Source organism: Papio anubis, chromosome 9 (genome assembly GCF_008728515.1).
Source record: "Papio anubis isolate 15944 chromosome 9, Panubis1.0, whole genome shotgun sequence".
Classification (NCBI taxonomy): domain Eukaryota; kingdom Metazoa; phylum Chordata; class Mammalia; order Primates; family Cercopithecidae; genus Papio; species Papio anubis.
Genome location: NC_044984.1, coordinates 26,225,068 through 26,245,751, shown reverse-complemented (window position 1 = coordinate 26,245,751; position 20,684 = coordinate 26,225,068). Strand labels below are relative to the sequence as shown.

The window sequence follows — 20,684 nt, the reverse complement described above, 5'->3', positions numbered from 1 at the left end:
AACATTAAAGGAATTTCATTAGTGAAATGCCATCATCTTCACAGACTTTTAATAGTGGTAGTTACATTATAGATTGTCTTACCTGGTTGTAAAATATCAGATTCAGGGAAGTCATCAAAATTTGAAGTATCATCAATGCTTTTGATTTCTATGGGGATTGCTGCTGGCCTTTCCCTATAAAAAGGTATGGAGTAGGCATGAATTCTCAATTTCCAACAAATAATTCTACTTGTAAATTCTGCATACCATTTTATAGACATTAGAAAAGCCAAGGAAATTTATTGTGGATTTGAGAATAAAGGGAGTTCAAAATAGTTGAGTATAATTTTTTATTAAAATGTTTTCATTTACTTAGAACTTAAATTTTTTTTTTAATTTTTGTGGTTATGTTGTAGGTATATATATTTATAGGGTCCATGAGATGTTTTAATACTGGCATGAAATGGGTAATAAGCACATCATGCAGAATGGGGGGTCCATCCCCTCAAGCATTTATCTTTTGAGTCACAAACAATCCAATTACATTCTAAGTTATTTTTAAATTTACAATTAAGTTATTATTGACTATAGTCACCCTCTTGTCTATTAAGTAGTAGGTCTTATTCATTCTGTTTTCTTTTTGTACCCATTAAGCATCCCCACCTACTTGTCATTTTTATATCTCTGTACCAAGCCTTTCTCATACTATTTTTTTAAGAGGAAAAATGAGCTAATGAAAAGTAAAAGAAGAGGTTTTATTTAAAAGATTGTATAATTGTATAAAGTATGTGAGATATTATGAGGACGGGATCCTTCTTAATTGATTTAGGAATAGAATTCTACTAGTAGACAATCCATAAAATGTCATTTGGGAAAATAAGGGGCACATAAGTGAAGGAACTATATATTTGTGATGAAATCTGCATGCAAAAATTTCTGTCATATAAATTTTAAGAGAATCAAAGATACTCAGTTAAAAAGAAATCAGTCAAGATAATGCCTTCTTATCATGCTAAAAAGTTTAACTACAGAAATGGTCAAAAGAAGCTATCAGTTTTTATTGCTTCTGTTTTTTCAACAAATATTTATTGGATTTATTAGGTGCTAAGTTTACCAAATTATGTAAAACCATATATATTTTTTACCTGAATTATTCCAACTCGTTTATACTTAGTATACTACTTTAATAAACCTAGTTTAGAGGAAAGAACCCTGGAGGCCTGAGAGCTGACCTTCCTTGTTATTAACTAGCAGTATGACCTTAGGCAGCCAAGTCCCTGCTCCATGACTGTTCCCACCTTATAAAACCAAAAGAACTGACAGTCTCTAAGCATCCTTCCCACTGTAAAATGGGGGGTATCATAGTTCTATTGAATTAAGTTGTGTGTGTATGGTATTATACAGCATAGTGGTTTAAGAGGCCTCCACACTGCGGCACTATAACTTCTCTGTGCCTTAGTTTCCTCACTTGTAAAACAGGGATAATAACAGTTCCTATTTTATAGAGCTTATATGAAGATAAGATGAGAAATGCAAGTAAAGTACTTAAAACAGTGCTGGACACAATAAATGATTTTTAAACATTAGCTATTATTACAATAGGCAGAGTGGGCTGGGCGCCTGTAATCCCAGCACTTTGGGAGGCCAAGGCAGGTGGATCGCTTGAGCTCAGGAGTTCAAGACCAGCCTGAGCAATTGGGCAACATAGTGAAACCCCATCTCTACAAAAAAAAAAAAAAAAAAAAAAAAAAAAAAAAAAAAAGCAACAAAATTAGCTGGGTGTGGTGGCACGTGCCTATAGTTCCAGCTACTTGGGGGGCTGAGGTGGGGGGATCATTTGAGGCTGGGAGGTCAAGGCTGCGGTAAGCCATGATCATGCCACAGCACTCCAGCCTGGGCGACAGAGTGAAAGACCCTGTCTCAAAAAAATAAGTTAATAGTAATAGGCAGAATGCCTAGCACACAGCAGGTTCTCCAGTGAAGAGCTATACCAAGGAAATGACACATAAGCTATCTTGGAAGATGCAAAGGAGCCAGCTAGGCAGGGTAGGGGTAGAGGCAGCAGGGAAAGGGCATTTCAGTCAGGATGAATAGCAAATGGCAAAACTTAGAGGTGGGAAGAGGAGTAGGAAAGGCCATCCAAGATGCAACTTCTGCAGATGAGGCAAGCGCTATATCCTGCAGTCCTAAGAAAGCAGTGAAGGCTTCTTAACTGTATTCCAAGTGCAAAAGGATGCAGCAAAGTGGCATGGCCAGATTTATGCTTCTAAACTGCTGCTGTGTGGAGAACAGATCAAACCTACTGACGGTAGTTTGGCCATAAACTGAAAAAAAGCCAATGCTCACAATTAACAACTGTAAGCAAATTCTTAAAAGTTACTTGTATAATGCCCAACCAATGTTTAAAGAGGGTACCTTATTATAAATTAATTAAGGAGACACTATGTGCTATATTACAGCAAGGACAAAAATGAGGGGTCACTGTGTGAAATGTAAATACATCTTTCATGTGCTAACAGCCTTCACTGTGAGTATGAACATAAGAATTTTAAAAGGTGCCCAATGTTCTTCCCTGAAAGTGGATGTTAGCCTAAAATGAGTCATTGGGCTGTAGCCACAATAGTCCCACTCACTTACATAATCCAGAAAACACTGCACCAATGACATTATATGTGACTTTTGTATTTAATCTAGCAGAATCAGAGGTAAATTAATTGTCAACTCTAGAAATTTGTTTTCACTCAGACCTTTCCCATTCAAAGCCTAGGAACATACCTTATGTGCTCCCAGTCGACACCTTCAAAAAAGGGATGACCTTTTATTTCTTCTACTCCACTATTTCCAATTCTGTTTTCAGAATCAATACAAAATCTACAACATGGAAGCAGAGAAATTATCATACAAAAGTTACATCTAAAGTATTCTAGCTGCATTACTTCAAATATTTCTTTTTTAAAGCAATATGTTTTTCTTTTATTGATGTTAACTACGTTTATTGTAGGAAATGTGGAAGAAAATAAAAATCATCTGTAAGCGCATTATTTAGCGATAACTACTGTAAATATTCTAATCTAATCTTTTGCAATATTTAAAATACTATGTTGCTACCATGGTTACTATGTTAGGTCTACTTTTTTTCACTTGATATACTGAGAAAATTTGCCAAAGTCATTAAATATTTTTCAAGAATTTTTTGTGTGTGTGTGAGACAGAGTCTCACTCTGCCGCCCAGGCTCCAATGCAGTGGCACGATCTTGGCTCACTGCAAGTCCCACTTCCCAGGTTCACACCATTCTCCTGCCTCAGCCTCCCGAGTAGCTGGGACTATAGGCGCCCGCCACCACGCCCGGCTAATTTTTTGTATTTTTAGTAGATGGGATTTCACTGTGTTAGCCAGGATGGTCTCAATCTCCTGACCTCATGATCTTCCCACCTCCGCCTCCCAAAGTGCCGGGATTACAGGTGTGAGCCCCTGTGCCCGGCCAATAAATTTGTTTTCTAAAACTTACAAATAGAAATATTATAGCCAGTCTACTATTGAGCCAGTCCACTGTTGTTGAACATTTAAATAGTTTTCAATTTTCACTATTAAATACCATGATAAACATATTGTACTTAAATCTTTATACATATCTGATTTATCTGCATAAGCGAAATCCCTCGAACTTCTGGGTCAAAGGTCATATATAGTTTAGGGATTTTAAAAAAATAATATGCTGCCAACTGCTATTCCCACAAGTTGTTCCAATTTATATTCCTTCCAGCCATTCACAGCAGTACCAAACACTTCATATTAGTTGAGGAACACATGGAATTTTTTGCTTAGAAGATTTCACATATATACTTTTCATGACAGGAATCTGCTATTAACATTTTCCCTCTTCTCTTTAATGGAATCAGATCATTGCATTCTAACAGAAGTGACCTGCTTTTATATGTATCAGTAACTGAAGCAATACAAGACCTCCTCCCTCTTTTTAATTCCTAATTTTTTTTCCACATACTTCCTTTTAAGAGTTTACATTTTTAAAAACACCTTTATTGATCTCTTTGACTGTATACATCAGTGTATACATCCCCTCTTCCCCCACAAAAGTGAAATGAGTCTTTTAGGTTCTTAGGAAATTTTAAGACACTGTGAACTCCTCTAGGAATTTAACCACTAACCTGAGAATTAAGTCCTTGGCTTTCTCAGATATAGGTACCTCTGGAGGAAATACCAGAGTTTCTTTCCAGTTCATCACTTTTCTGTATGTTTCTTGAGGTGTTTCAGAGCAGAAAGGTGGATATCCTAGGTATCAAATAAATAAAAAACATTTCATCAGCTTTGTGATCAGTGAAGTTATACCCACCAAACATGTGCTACAAGAAACCAAACAACCCTGAGTGCCTATTTAATAGTCAAAAATGCCACCATTCATCAATTTACAATAACATTGCTAATAAAGTCAATAAAATAAAGGATTTAAAGCGCTGCCTCCCCTTTTACCTGAAAAGCTATGAAGATAACCACTTTTATACGTGGGAGTCTGGGTTAAATACCCACCTTCCTGAAACAGGATCCCTGGAGAGCTCACTGGTATTGATCAGTATGTATTTAACATTGGGGGAACATCAGAATTAAGTTTAAAACACCTCAAATATTTTAGTCAATGATATCTGTAATATATTCAAACAGTGGCACTCAAGGAAATATACATGTTTTGTACATAAATGAATGATAAAACATACCTATTAGCATTTCATACATAATCACTCCCAAAGACCACCAGTCACACAATTTGTTGTAACCAGTCTGCATGAATACTTCTGGAGCAATGTAATCTGGTGTCCCAACTGTGGAATATGCCTACAAAGGAGCAGCTTGTCAAACCAGCATTCTTAACATTTAAAAACTATCTATCTGAGGATGGCTTAGTACTAGAAAAAGCAATATATAGAGGAGTTAAATTTTCACTTATTATATTTATTTTGCATGTTAATCATGTGCAAGGCTTAGTGGTAGGTAGTGAGTCAGATAATATGTTATAGCCTATTATTTTTCAGTCTGTTGACTTTCCTGAGGGAATGCTGAATTAGTTTTCCTTTCCCCACTTGGTTGAACAAATATTTATAGTGTCCATATGTGCCAGGCATTTTAAAAGAATATATTATTTCTGCCCCCACAAGAAGCTCAATGAAGTTTTTTTATATATAGCCTTCAGTCTATTTCAAAAAGAATGAAAAAGTTGAACCTAGAAGACCTGGCTTCCCCACTCACTACTAATGTGTTCTTGGGCAAATTATTTAATTTCTCTGAGGCTCAGCTTCTGCTTACATAAAACTGGAATAATAATACCTGCCTTAATAGAGTTGATAGGAAGATGAAATGATAAACGGATGTGTTTTGTACACTACCAACTATAAAAATAAGCATGAGGTATTTTCATTATAAATGTAGTTCCAGGGTACTGCTTATCTATTAGGAAGCTATGCAGTTTTTAATTCTTAATTCATATAAAATCTTACAAAAGTGATTTCTACAAGGCAGTAATTGTCAACTAGGGATAGTACTCTTGGAGCCATGGCAAAATGTATGACTGCAGATTTTGTCATCTCAGTGACATGACTGGCATTTAGAGGGCAGGGGATCCAAGTGCTAAAGAAATTTCCTGCCTCAAACACTGAGTCCTCTCTACTTCTCCCTTGGGAAACACTTGATCTAAGGCTTGGCAACTACTGGCCATGAGAATAATAAAACACATACCTGAGTAATCACCTATGAATATTTTGTAAATGGGGGGGTACAGAATTCCCCCACCATAATTTTAAGCAGTATTCAGTTTTTCCCCTTTAAAAATAGGGAATATTGCAATTATTCTCAATCGCAAAACCTAATCTAAAACTGACACATTTTAAAAGTAAAACAAAGCGTCTCTCCTTAATGTGTAACTGAATACATTTTAAAATACTGAAATGTTTTTACAAGCATAGGAAGTTTGCAGTCACTTAGGTTAATGATATAAACTCAATAATGCAAAGGTCATTTTATTTGGTTTTAGAGGGTATTAGCCTGTTATTTTTCAGTCTATTGACTTTCCTAAGGGAATGGTGAGTTTTCCTTTCATCAGTTGGTTGAACAAATATTTATAGAGTGTCTGTATGTGCCAGGCATTTTATAAGAAACGAGGAAAACAAAATCCAAAGGCACATTCTTAACCTGTAGACAGTTCATGGACCATGTTAACAGGACAAAGGGAAAGAGGAGGAAGGGGAAGCAATTATTCTATCTGCTCAGTTACAGAGAGGAAATAGTATAGGGTGAAAAATCATGTAATTCTATATTAAAGGGGTAATTAAATTTATCTGTGGCAAAGCCAGCTTTTTCAAATTTTATCTGTTTTATTGTAACACTGTTTACATCCCAAACTTCCTGTTTACTTTGTCTATAAAGAAGTTCTTAGAAACTCACAACCACTTTACTTGCTGATTGATATTTGTTGTATCAGGATTTATATAACACAGGTATGAAAAATGGAAATCACAAGGCATTCATTACAGTTGCATTCACCTCAGTGAGTTTTATTTAAAGTGCTAATTACTAGTAAACAGCTTACTCATAGGTATGCTCAGTCAAGTACTCTAAAGTTATAAAGTAAAAACCAACACTTTGCTTTACAGGCAAGGAAACTTAACAGAGAAACTAAGAAAACCGTGTGATTCCAAAACAAGCGCTATCATTGTTACGAAGTGAATACTAATTATTATAAAGATACAAATAATCAAGTTAAAACCAGTTAAGATTTTAGAACCAAGGCACAAAATTCTTTCTTAAAAACTGGTTGACTCACCAGTTGTCTCCTGTTCTTCTTCCAAGTTTCTGCTTTCCTCTTTGAGTTCATGTTCTGAAATGCTAATTTCAACAATATGGAATTGTAATCACGAGAGAAAAATGCTCTCCACAAAAACAAAATCACACATATACATCTAAAACACAGTGGATTAAGGAGTGGGGAAAGGGAAAGAACCTTCCGTTCTCTACAGTATCTTAACCAGGGGAAAAACAAAACAAACAAACAAAACCAAACTTACAGAAGTCACTTGGTGGGTTGTGTGTGAGATTTCTATAAAATTCAGTCCTGTGAGCTTTCTTTAATCCCGTACACAAACCAAAATCAGATAATTTTACATGACCCTAAAAAAAATCCAGTAAAATTAGATTATATTAACTTTGAAAACAAAAAGCCTTGTTATAAACTCCTCTGTTAAATGCCAATTGTTATAACAATTCTTAGCTTGGGATTTATACAAGTAAAATGTAAAATTATAAGTATCTGATGATGATGATTTTTAAAAGTAGAAAATGGAGGGAGATAAAAAGAGAGCCATATTCCCTGTTGTCATTTCATTCTCAAGTTGTCTCCTAGTACCTTATCATACAAAATAATGTTGTTTAGCAATATTCTAAATTGCAGTTGCTGATATCCACTCACGAAATCAGCTCTACTGCTCTAAAAAAATAATCAACAGCCTAGTAATTCACCAGTTTATTCACATGCCTTGGCATCCAATAAAAGGTTGTCTGGCTTAATATCCCGATGGATGAAACCCAACTGGTGGATCGCATCTATTGCTAGAACAGTCTCTGAAATGTAGAACTGTGTCTCCTCTTCTGTCAAGGTGTCTTTCTTCATTAGCAATGTCATCATGTCACCTAAATAAAGGGAAGTCAAATATATTATTATTGAAAATGTCTCAAAGGTGGAATACCTTGTAAAAGCTTTCTTGATTTTTTTTTTTGAGACAGTCTCACTCTGTTGCCCAGGTTGGAGTGCAGTGGTGTGATCATGGCTCACTGCAACCTCCACCTCTTGGGTTCAAACAGTTTTCGTGCCTCAGCCACCCAGGTAGCTGGGATTACAGGTGTGTGCCACGACACCCAGCTAATTTTTGTATTTTTAGTACAGACGGGGTTTTGCCATGTTGGCCAGGTTGGTCTCAAACTCCTGGTTTCAAGCTATCTGCCTGCCTCAGCATCCCAAAGTACTGGGATTACAGGCATGAGCCACCATGCCCAGCTAGCTTTCCTGAGTTTGCATTTTATGACCTACCCAGTATATTTCTAACCATATCTTGGGCCAAATAAAAGTGCCATTGCATAAACAGAAATTTCATGACTTTTAATGGTTTTAAGGCAGACGCCATGTGAAATCAAATCACGAAAGAGCTGATAATGAAATAATATATACCACTCAACTAACTGCTAAGGAAAATGTCAAACTGCAAAAAAATCAGAATAGTGCGCCTGGAAACCAAATATATTCTTTTGGAGTTTAGTGGGACATTATCCCACTAAAAAAAAGGCACCTGCAGACATTCTTTTATTTTCAAGGAATTTTAAAAGTTTTAACAGTTTTAACTGTTGTAAACACTGGTGCACTTACAACACAGAATTGACAACTGATTACATTTTTTTCATATGTTTTTTGAGGCTTAAAAAAAAATAGGGGGGTGGGGGCAGTGGCTCACACCTGTATTCCCAACACTTTGGAAGGCTGAGGTGGGTGGATCACTTGAGGTCAGGAGTTTGAGACCAGCCTGGCCAATATGGTGAAACCTCGTCTCGACTAAATACAAAAAAATTAGCTGGGCATGGTGGCAGGCGCCTGTAATCCCAGCTACTCAGGAGGCTGAGGCAGGAGAGTCGCTTGAACCAGGGAGGCAGAGGTTGCAGTGCGCCAAAATCATACCACTGCACTCCAGCCTAGGCAACAGAGCGAGACTTCATCTCAAAAAATAAAAATTAAAAACAAAACAAAACAAACAAAAAAGCAAGTATTCTTTGCCCTCCATTGCCATTCTTTTCCCCTTGCCCTCTTTGCTGAGCAATGATTAAACCTGTTTTCTTTATAAATTACACAGTCTCAGGTATTTTTTTTGTAACAACACAAAATAAACTAACATAATTTCACTAACAATCAGTGAACCCAGAACGGTCATATTGAAAATGTGCTAACTTTATCATTCCTTTAAAACAATCTGTTTGTGGTAAAAATGAGCATCAATATGGTAGTAAATATTTTTAAACTATGACACTGTAAAGCCTCAGAGCAAGGAATATAAAAGTAAACCTCACCAATAAAATTATTATTGCATATAAAGATGTGCTTGTATCAGTCTGTCATTGATACAGTGTTTCCTTTTACCTCCAGGGAGAAATTCCATGATTAGATAAAGATTCCTCTTATCCTGAAAACTGTAAAACATCTTCACCACCCAGGCACCATCTGCTTCTACCAAAATATCTCTTTCTGCTCGGATATGGGCCACCTAGATGAATATATTTTTGAAAAAAAATAATCGTAAGCACATCACACATTTGTCAAACTCATCTCTTACACTTATCCATCCATAACAGTTAATGAAGAAAAGATGGAATTTCAGAAGATTTGATACATATATGAATGATCATATTCTCATCAAATATGGAGAACCTCAAGAAATAGTTTATTTTAGCTTATATCTTTAGGTCTAAAAAGGTGAGGTCCACAGGTATATTATGTGAGGCTAAGGCCTCTGAGGTAGAGCAAGAATCATTCTAACAACTTTTTAACCAGAATCTCTACTCAGCCTAGGATCCTGGCTTTGTCATGTAAAGGTCATAGTGTGACTTTTAAAGTTAAAAGTAGTAAGCTGGGCTGGGCACAGCGGCTCACGCCTGTAATCCCAGCACTTGGGAGGCCAAGGCGGGCGGATCACGAGGTCAAGAGATCGAGACCATCCTGGCTAAAATGATGAAACCCCGTCTCTACTAAAAATACAAAAAATTAGCCGGGCGTGGTGGCACGCGCCTGTAGTCCCAGCTACTCGGGAGGCTGAGGCAGGAGAATCACTTGAACCTGGTAGGCAGAGGATGCAGTGAGCTGAGATCGTGTCACTGCACTCCAGCCTGGTGATAGAATGAGACTCCATCTCAAAAAAAAAAAAAAAAAAAAGGAGTAAGCAATGCCCTGTAAATTGGTATAGCAAAGCCAAGGTTGGCAAAAAATAGCACACTATTTTTAATTGTTAAAGGTCCCAGCTTGATCATTATTTGGTGTTTTTTTAAGAAATAGTGACAATTATAGTAACTTTATATTATATTTAGTATTATAACATAAAACCTCTATCGTATCTATAAATGTTAGCTACAGCAAATTCGTGTAACTTTTGGGGATTTTGCCACTGATTTCTCGGACACATAATTACTAGAGATACTATTATGTGAAAATGTTATAGACTAGAAAATTTTATAAACTGGATAATTTATGGGGTTGGTATAACTGGTCAGTTTGCAGAAGCTTTTGCATTAATATATTTACACACTTTTTCCAAAGGTTAATAATAAGATCTGATTTATACTTTTGCTATTTTCACTGTGAAACATTATAAACTCTGGTCCAAAGCACATGAGAACATACATTTGTAAACCGTTTTATGATAATAAAATATGATCTGCTTAAAGTGTCATATTTGGAATTACTCCTAGCGCAGTAAATATTCTGAGATCAAAGCATAAGAGTTGAGGAGTAAGAACTTGTTTTCTGGCATGAAAATACTTTATAATTTCTGTGGATCTGTTTCATTAAGTGAAAAGTGGTAGCAAGAGTGCCTCACTATTACCTTTCATGAAGCAATTTAAGGTGGTAAGGAAAAGCCCTAAACTTTGGTGTTGCATCTGGTGTGTAAGGAAAACAGCTACAACATAAATATGACTTGATTATTGTTAAATGGTTTAAAGCCAAATTACAGGATCTCTTTCCAAAACAGGATGCAAAGGTTGGAAAGTATGACCTGTGGTAATCTGGTACAACAATAGTGGGGAGATCAGTTGCTACTTAATTTTGCGGGGGTGGTTTGCATTAAAATAAATGTGATAAAAGTTAAAATACTGCTGTATTAGAACTAAGTAGAAAAAAGCTTTCTAAGACAAAATTCAGTGGTAACAAATGCAAATTAATTTATACAGGGGTAAAAACCCCAAAATGCAAAAGCAAGTAAACGTTGGGCTACAGTGAGATTTCCGCCCCCCACCTCCCCACAGGAAAGAGCAGTGGTCCAGAGGCTCCTTAACTTCCCACAAAATATTCTAGACCAAGGGTTGTCCAGTACAGATGTAACGCAAGTCATATATGTAATTTTTTAATTTTCTAGAAGCCACATACAGAGTGAAATTATTTTTAATAATATAGTTTATATAACCTAATATATCCAAATATTATCACTTCAGTATGTAATCAATATAAAAATCATAGAAATATTTTATGGGTTTTTTTTTTTTTTGCACCAAGTCTTATTTGCTAGATATCTCAATTTGTGTCCAGCAGCCACATGTAGCTGGTATCTACACTACAGCTGGAACTAACTGCTTCCTTCTGTCCTTCCTATTATACCCTAGTAGGACTAATCCCATTATGGCTAAGTTAGATTCCTGTTGACCTCCTTGTCTCTGAGCCTATGCATCTTTACCCACATCCTTATTCCCATCATTATCTACAGTTCTCTAATCCAACTCATATCTCAACCTTCCTTGCCTTCCAAACCTCTTCCCTCTGGAGAATCATAGCCTGTCATCAACAAAATCCCCTATAACCCTGTCTCCAGATAGTTCCTATTACCTTCCTACCCTAACTGAAACTACGGTGAAAAATCACCCAACTATGCCAATGGGTTTCACTTTAAATTCAGGACTGCAAATCTCAATGAGCCTTCAATTGCATTTCTTTAGCAGGTCTGCTCTCCCACACCTGAAAATGACCATTTCACAATTTCCCTCCTTAAATCTTCAAAAAGCCATCACTCCTTTACTCGAAGACACCCCCTGTAACTGCATTAAGGCACAGGAAACATGGAGAGAGCCCAGAATATTTATAAAGTTACAGATTTTAGAAATATGTAAAATCAGCAAATTTCCAGGAGACTAGTTTTGATTATCTGATATGTGATAGGGATTCTGGGAGCCAAGAACTGTCCTTTATTTTCACTGTAGTCAGAAAAGAAGGTATTTCAGAAGGTACGGACTGAATGTTCATGCATCTACAAAATTCACAGAGTAAAGCTTTAATCTCCATTAAGCCTGTATTTGGAGATGGACCCTTAGGGAATTAATTAAGGTTAAATGAGGTCATAAGGGTGGAATTAGTGTCCTTATAAGAAGAGACACCAGAGAGTTCTCACAGGAGTGTGTGTCCCCGCACACACCAAGGAAAGGCCATGTGAAAACTTAGTGAAAGGTGGCCATCTGCAAGCCAGGAAGAGAGGCCTCACCAGAAACCAAAACCTGCCCGAACTTTCATTTTTGACTTGTAGCCTCCAAAACTGTGAGAAAATAAGTTTCTGTTGTTTAAGCTAATCAGCCTGTTGTGTTCTGTTATGGAAGTCTAAGCAGACTAATACATAGATTTTAAACTTGGAAGAAACCTTAAAAGAATTGAGAAACACTAAAACAGGCTACCAAAAAGTTAATAACTTATGTAGTAAGATGTGTAAATTGCTTCTTAAAAATTCTAATATAAACACTCTTAACACCTCGTCAGTGGATGCTCCTTTATATTACATGTGTTAAAGAACTCATACCTGCTCTTTTTCAAGCATATCAGCCTTTCTCAATATCTTCATTGCATAGATATGGCCTGTATCTTTCTTCTGGACCAACCGCACCTAAAATATAAAAACATATATTATAAATGTTACATAGTCACTACTATTTGTTCAGTAATGAAAAGCAGCTTCCCTTAAAGAAAGCAGGAATTTGCCAGTGTTGGCATTTCAAGAAATATATATATATATTTTTTGAGACGGAGTTTCACTCATGTCGCCCAGGATGGAGTGCAATGGTGGGATCTCAGCTCACTGCAACTTCCGCCTCCTGGGTTCAAGTGATTCTCCTGCCTCAGCCTCCCAAGTAGCTGGGATTACAGGCACCCGCCACCACGCCTAAGTAATTTTTGTATTTTCAGTAGAGACAGGGTTTCACTGGCCAGGCCGGCCTCAAACTCCTGACCTCAGGTGATCCACCCACCTCAGCCTCCCAAAGTGTTGGGATTACACATTAATGTAATGTGTAATGTAACACACATTACATTAAAATGTGTGTTAATATTTTAACACACATTTTAAATTATCTTAAGATACATATTTGTAGCAGTAATGACTTTTAAAAAGAAGCACACCTCTCCAAAAGCTCCTCTTCCTATAACTTTCAGAGACTCAAAGTCATCCAAGCCAAGTCTGGTCCTTTTGAGCCGTAAGAACTCTGTTTCTTTGCGAGCGTGTTGTGATCGACGTAACTTTTTCTATTTAAAAAAAAGACAATTTAAAAGGATGATTTTATAATCAGGTTTTTTTGAAGGAGCTTCTAGTATTAAAAGATGCACATAAAAATAAATGATAGCACTAACATGTAATATACTATTAGGCTAAAACATTTTAAGGAAAATTTTAAAAATTTTTAACAATTGATAAATCTTTACTCTTGAAGTGGACGCCGTTAAATATGTTATCTAGTCCATCATATTTGTCTATATATATGTATAACTTATTCTTTCATCTATATGGTAACTTAATTCCATAAATAAAAATTAAGTGTTAGGAAATTTGAATAGTATTCGGATACTGATTTTTATTCTGTCAGGAAATCTGCTTTGCTTCAATCCCTTAACTTCCAAGGTTGCTCTTTCACAACTACTGAGACTTGTGACAATGAAGTAACAACATAATCGTAGTGTTTCCAAAGAGATTTACTTGTGATAGAATTTACTCTTGGGCAAATTTTAATTAACTGCTTGAGAACTGGCATACAACTTCCTGAAAATATAAAATTGCAAAAACAATTACAAGAAGAAGTCATTAAAATATCCAAGTCGGTAATTTTATAACTGATTCTACAAAGGCCACAAAAAATAACTTCCATTAATAAGCAACACTGTGAAATACCTGAAGGTTACATTTCGAACAGGCATTTATTTTATTAATCCAAACTTCATTTTTCCCCCCTCACCAATCAAAATTCTGTTTTTTGACACAGTTAGCTCCTCGTAGAGGAAACACTAAGTGGAAAAGAAACAGTATCCGTGAAAAAATTTAACTCCTGTTCATCTTCAACTGAATCCTGTCAAGCTGTTAGTGGTTCAGTTCGGAGGGACAGACAAGTCAAAATGACAGTAACAGCTTAGAAACACTGCTTCTAAATGCAGCTCATGGCATAGCCTCTCCCTACTCCTGTGTATATCTGTTTTTAAAAGGGTTAGGTGAACTATTAATTAGAAATATGTATGTAAACATGTATTATCGATGCAATGGAATTCTGACACTTCTAACAAAGTTCATCTAAGAAGATAAAATCAAGAAATGTCTTCAAACAGCTAAATGAAGTTATACACTAAGGCACACCAATGGGTAAATTACGACAGTAATGAAGATAAAAATCAAGCACATAAATTAACAGGCTTTGCCTAATGTCTTTTTTTAATGTCTTTAATGTCTTTTTCCACATCTGATATTGAGTATAAAATACAATAGTACTATGGAAAAAGTAAGCAAGCAACAATGAAATATAATTTTTTTCATTAAGAAGTGAGGCAATAAGCCCGGCACGGTGGCTCGCGCCTTATTGTAATCCCAGGACTTTGGGAGGCTGAGGTGGGTGGATCACCAGGTCAGGAGATGGAGACCATCCTGGCCAACATGGTGAAACCCTGTCTCTACTAAAAATACAAAAATCAGCAGGGCGTGGTGGCATGCAACTGTATTCAGGAGGCTGAGGCAGGAGAATCGCTTGAACCCGGGGGGCGGAGGTTGCGGTGAGCCAAGATCCCACTGTTGCACTCCAGCCTGGGTGACAAGAGCGAAACTCCGTCTCAAAAATATATATGCGTGTGTGTGTGTGTGTGTATGTGTGTATATATGTATATCCTGAAATAACAACATCTTTAAGGGAAGCTACTTAAATATTTTAACGGAGCTAAAATTACATTGATATAATTAAGAAAACAAATGTGGCCTAAAACAACAGTGAAGACTATTTTTTGCTGCTTTTTACATAAATGCAATAACGAATACCTTTTTTTGCACATAGGTATTCAAAAATACCTTTTGAATAATAAAATAAATTACTAGTAAAACAAAAGATAGCTCCAAAAAGTATCTGATTTAAAATTTTAAGACTAATTTTTAAAAGGCCACTTGGCGGCGCTATAGTGTCATGTCCTTTAAAGAAGTGCTAAGGAGGGCTTTTTTAAAATTACATAAATAAGTATAAGAATTTTGAAAGATATTTTGAATCTCTCCCTTTATAGATTATAAAACAGTACAGTTGGATATAGTTGCAGAAATCCTGCCTAATCTGAATGGAAAAGATGACCTCGCTATACACAGTTTCATAAATTGTCTACTAGTTTGTATAATGCAGCACTCAAACAATTTATGTGGTTTTGGCCACAGCCATTTAATAGCAAAAAGAGAGAGTCACAAGTGTATGGAACACATAATTCTATAAAAATGAGCATCACCTATAACATTGTTACATTATTTTTAAAAAATCGATTCCATGATTTTTGTCTTAGAATCAGTGTTGGGGTCCAGAGGTAGCTGAAGCAAATTCATGTTAAACAAACAAACAAACAAACAAAAAATTGGTGAAAAAGCCTGTTGATATATTTACTCACAATCTATATAGATTAAGTAGCCTTGAAAGACAAATAGTATCCTTCTGGTAATCGCATCCTTTCCTCTTCAAAGAAGACAACAAAAATCTGTGGACAGCTTAACATTTCACGACTCTCTTTTATAGCCTGAACTTGCCTATTTAGTTTTTTGTTAAATAACAATCCATGTTGAATGGGATTTTCGTAAGTGAGATGAAACTAGAAAGTAATTTTCTTCCTTTCTCCCTTCTTTTTTATATAGGTGCTCCTCAAACTCGATCTGTAGGGTGGCCAGTATTTGTATAAGACAGACATGCATACAAAGTTTTCAGATGTAAAACTGTTCAGCTAGCAACTTCATCTTTTATTTTTATGAAACAATTTTATTTTTTATCAAGCCCACCCCATATAAAGATGCTGTAACATACTTATATTAAGGTTGAGAGAGCTTGTCTATTTTATAGAATTTGATATAATCCAGGCTCTAGCATGGGGCCTAATAATAAGCACTTGTGGAATTAAAAACATTTGTACAGAAAAACATTAGAAGTTGTATAAACTGGAATCATGGGCCACTGACTTTTTATGGAAAAATCATCTCCTATTTTCTACAAGTTATCCAGAAAAATTAGAGAAAATAGCTGTAACTGTAGTTACTACTTGCTGATGCGGACCAGAAGTTGCAAACAGGAAGCTACAAACTATATTCAGCCTACAGATATATTTGATTTGGACTGCAAGTTGGTTTTCAAAAACAGGTGATTGGTTATTCCGCAAAAAAATCCAGATTGACAGCTTCTCTGGAAAAACAGGGCTTTGGCCACAGGGCCCAATGGTAGCAATCCCCTTTAGATGAGCCTTGGTTCCCTCATTTGTCAGTCCCCACCACTGATGCCAGTCCCCAGGAGACATGTCCAAGTGGGCTGGGACTCTTATTACAGCAATGTGAAAAGTGGCATGTCTTTGCCCAGAGATAAACTGTGAGGCTCAATATTTAAGAAAATAATAAATATTTTTTAAAGAGGAAAAATATTAATACATTTCTTTGTGGAAGCAAAAAAATCATATAAGTTGAATATGGAAACAAAGTATATCTGGATCAAAAGAATATATAACCCTAGATGCCACTATGAAACTAACCTGGCCAGCTTGTCTCACTTCCGTCGCCTGCTTAATGCTTGGGCATCTGTTTTTGCGGTCTCTTCCCTACACTTCAAATTAAGATCTGATATTTAAGATTTCTGTATCAATATAATGATATATAATATATAAATACAATTATATGGTTATTAATTATAAGAAATTTGTAATTCTAATTTTAAAATGAGGAAAGATATGCTCAGTCTTATTTTTTCTCTATAGATTGGAATACAGATTTAAGTCACTACCTTTCTCACTAAAATTTAAAGGACATAAATGAGCTTTTAAAATATTAATGTTATGTAAATAATAATAGATAATTTTAAATGTAAAAACATTTGAGTTTTCTAGATTGAGTCAACTGATTAGCAAAGTTACCACCTTTAGTATAAATCATAAAACACCGTATTTGATTTAAACATTGCAACTATAAGGAACAGGTACAGTCCTAGGAAAGGTACAGGGAAGATTAGATACTGATTTGATTTCAATTAATCATTTGATGATGGTCTACTCTTTAAATACAGAAACTCTTTTTTTTTTTTTTTTTTTTTAGACGTCTCTCACTCTGTCAACCAGGCTGGAGTGCAATGGCATGATCTCAGCTCCCGCAGCCTCCACCTTCTGAGCTCAAGTGATCCTCCCATCTGAGCCTCCTGAGTAGCTGGGACTACATACATACGACACGATGCTTAATTTTTAAATTTTTTTGTAGAGAACAGGTCTTACTATATTTCCCAGGCTGATCTTGAACTCCTGGGCTCAAGTGATCCTCCTATCGTGGCCTCCCAAAGTGCTGGGATTACAGGTGTATGCCACTGCACTCAGCATGTTAAACTAATCAATCTAGGTTGTGACTCCCTATTGCCTAGTACTAAAGTATACCTTTTTTAGTAAACTATTCTAAACCTAGCTTTCCATGGTGTGCTATCAACTTACTTCGCTATTTCCTTTTATTGCACCCTTTATAGCTCAAATGTAAACTCATTATTCTGTATACGTATTATTTTGTATACACCTCTTACCTCTAATGTAAATTCTACCCATTCTTTACAATTCAAATCAATTGTTACTTCTTCTATGAAACCTTTTCTGATCCTCTGAATTAGAGGAAAAATCTTCTCTATATTTTCAAAGTTCACCACATTCTATCATGCGTACGTATTTTTACACACACACACTCACTCTCCCTCTCCTAATCTAAAACTCCTTGAGGGCAAAAGTCATTATTCGTTTATTCACCAAATATTTGTTTTAGCTCTGCCAGACAGCTGTGGAGATGTAATGCTCAACAAGACGTTACAGTGTCTAGTCTTTGGGAAGACTGTATTTTAAGGCTCCCATGGGGATAGGAACAGTAGAATACAGAAGGTACCTTGAGAGGTTAAGGAAGATTTCCCAGTGGAAGTGATGCCTGAAGTGAGGCCTAAAGCTGCTTCTTTGCCCAGGCTGGAGTGAAATGACGTATCATAGCTCATGGCAACCTCAAACTCCCAGGCTCAGGTGATCCTCCCACCTCTACCCTACCAAGTAGCTAGGACTACAGGCATGCCCCACCATGCCCAGCTACTAAAGATTCTTAAGAATAATGGGAGTTAGGTAGGAGTAAGGAAGAGTTCCAAGCAGCAGAAAGAGCATGTGAAAAGGTCCACAGGCAAGACAGGGGACATCAAAGAAATTCATACTTGTCAGCATGAGGGGTGGGTGACAAGAAGTGAGGCTAGAGAGAGAGAAGCAGAGGCCAACTAGTGAAGGGTCGTGTACACCAATGTTAAAGAGCTTGCCCATATCCTGAGATAAGGCAGCCAGTGAAGGGTTATTAAGCACAACAGTGATGTGATCAAATCTATTTTTAGACTGATTACTCTAGCTGCAGTACGCAGAAAAACTAGGGGTGGGAAATGGGGAGACCAGTTGGGGACAGTTATTTTTCAGGTTAAAATATATAGTAGTTTCAACTAGGGTAATAGCACTGAATTAGAGAAATAGATAGCTTTAAAAGAATATTTAGAAAAAATTTTTAGAAGAATTGGCAATTGGTTAATTCCTCCTGTAGCTTGCCTTTCTTGTTCCACACACCTAAAATACAGTAGGCAATGTTCTCTGAATATGTGTTCTTGGAATTAAAAAGAAAAAAAAAAGAAAACCTGCCTCTTTCTAAAGATATCAATAAAAGATATCCATGACAGCAGCAAAGAAAGAAGCCCATATTCAAATGATAAAATGCACATTATTTAAGTTATAAAATAGCTGATGTCAAATGAATGAAAGGTCACTGGGGGTGCTTTTGTACGGTAACTATAGGTAATGACATTACCTCTTCATCTGCTAATCCTTCTTCTTCCATGGCCACTTCTAGTTTCTTCTGCCTTTTCAAAGGAAAAAAACAATTTAAATTTTAAACACATTCCTAACTATTCCCACTTAAGAAATATACATTTATTTATTCAAGTTAACCACTTCAGCTTGCTAGGCTTAAAAAAAAAAAAAAATCTTTCAAGTTGGATCAAGATAATCACTAAGAATAGTTTTCTTTCTCAAAAAACAAACCCAGATTTTGCTTTCTCATATGGCCAAATGAATAATTTACTTCTAAAGCTTACTTCACTCTCCTGCCTAAATGAAATGTTGGCAATGACTGATGTTCTAATATGGAAAACTCTGCTATTTAATGTTCAGTCCACGAATATCATTAATATTTCACAATGCTTATATTAGAAATACAAAAAGATGACTATAATGACTAAAAGTATAAAATTTTAAGGTAGATATCCCTGGTTCTAACACTTATTAGCTAAATGAGCTTGGCTAAGTCCCTCACTTAAACTCTAAACTCAGTTTTCCTTAATTTATCAAGGAAAAATGTTCAATGCAACTGCATTTATTTTATTGTATTAAAATTATTTGAAAATTGGGAAGTCATACATGTGTATTTGTAAAAACCCACTAGCGGCCAGGCACGGTGGCTCACACTTGTAATCCCAGCACTTTGGGAGGCCAAGGCGGTGGATCACGAGGTCAGGAGATAGAGACCATCCTGGCTAACACTGTGAAACCCTGTGTCTACTAAAACTACAAAAAAAATTAGCCGGGCGTGGTGGTGGGCGCCTGTAGTCCCAGCTACTTGGGAGGCTGAGACAGAAGAATTGCTTGAACCCGGGAGGCAGAGGTTGCAGTGAGCCGAGATTGTGCCACTGCACTCCTGCACACTGCTCTGGGCGACAGAGCGAGACTCTGTCTCTAAGTAAGTAAGTAAATAAATAAATAAATAAATAAATAAATAAATAAATATTAAAAAAAAAAAAAACAAACCCACTAGCTACCACAACATTTGCTTTTCTAGGTACAGCCAGGTTCAGTTACTCATTTTTTTTTAAACAGCACCCTTGAAGTTAGTTAAGCTAAGCATTTGACGTAAGGGCAGTATGGATGAAGTAACTAAAACTACAGAGATGGTTGTGGAACACATTTTGCAACTCATTTCCTAGTGAATGTTACTATTTTATTTCTACTGTATTGGTTTTCCCTAAATATAAACCTAGTAGAACTCCTCCTAATTAGTTTTGGAGTGTGTCAGAATAACAGTAACTTTTCAGGATTTAACTGAATGGGTATAAGGGTTAAGGACTGAAACCCTCTCACAACTTTTTTGATATTTGTTATTCATGGCTACATGTCCAAAGGTAAGTTTTTTCCTAAACCATCATTAAGATCACTTATTTTTCTTTCTTATAGAAGAGTTGTAACATTTAAAGGCTGTTGATACATCAGCACCCCACTGGAGAGGATGAGGCCTAAGAGTATATCCTCCATCACGTTTCCTCAGTGCTTGTCATAGGCACCTACCTTGGTGCTTATTACACTGATTTGTATCTTTTGTTTATGCATTATTTCCCCTAGACC

At 36.2% G+C, this 20,684-nt stretch overlaps 1 protein-coding gene across 1 annotated transcript in view; it reads right to left on the bottom strand.

The window, feature by feature from the left end:
* LOC100998770 (serine/threonine-protein kinase 38-like) overlaps positions 1–20,684 on the bottom strand; it is a 43,058-nt gene that overhangs the window by 3,631 nt on the left and 18,743 nt on the right. The window contains exons 3-13 of the mRNA XM_031650366.1: positions 19,099–19,150; positions 13,170–13,292; positions 12,574–12,657; positions 9,165–9,288; positions 7,518–7,672; positions 7,051–7,153; positions 6,810–6,871; positions 4,711–4,828; positions 4,147–4,270; positions 2,755–2,850; positions 83–174 (exon numbers count right to left, since the gene is read on the bottom strand). Coding sequence (XP_031506226.1) covers positions 83–174; positions 2,755–2,850; positions 4,147–4,270; positions 4,711–4,828; positions 6,810–6,871; positions 7,051–7,153; positions 7,518–7,672; positions 9,165–9,288; positions 12,574–12,657; positions 13,170–13,292; positions 19,099–19,150 — 1,133 coding nt within the window. The remainder of the gene's footprint in view (positions 1–82; positions 175–2,754; positions 2,851–4,146; positions 4,271–4,710; positions 4,829–6,809; positions 6,872–7,050; positions 7,154–7,517; positions 7,673–9,164; positions 9,289–12,573; positions 12,658–13,169; positions 13,293–19,098; positions 19,151–20,684) is intronic.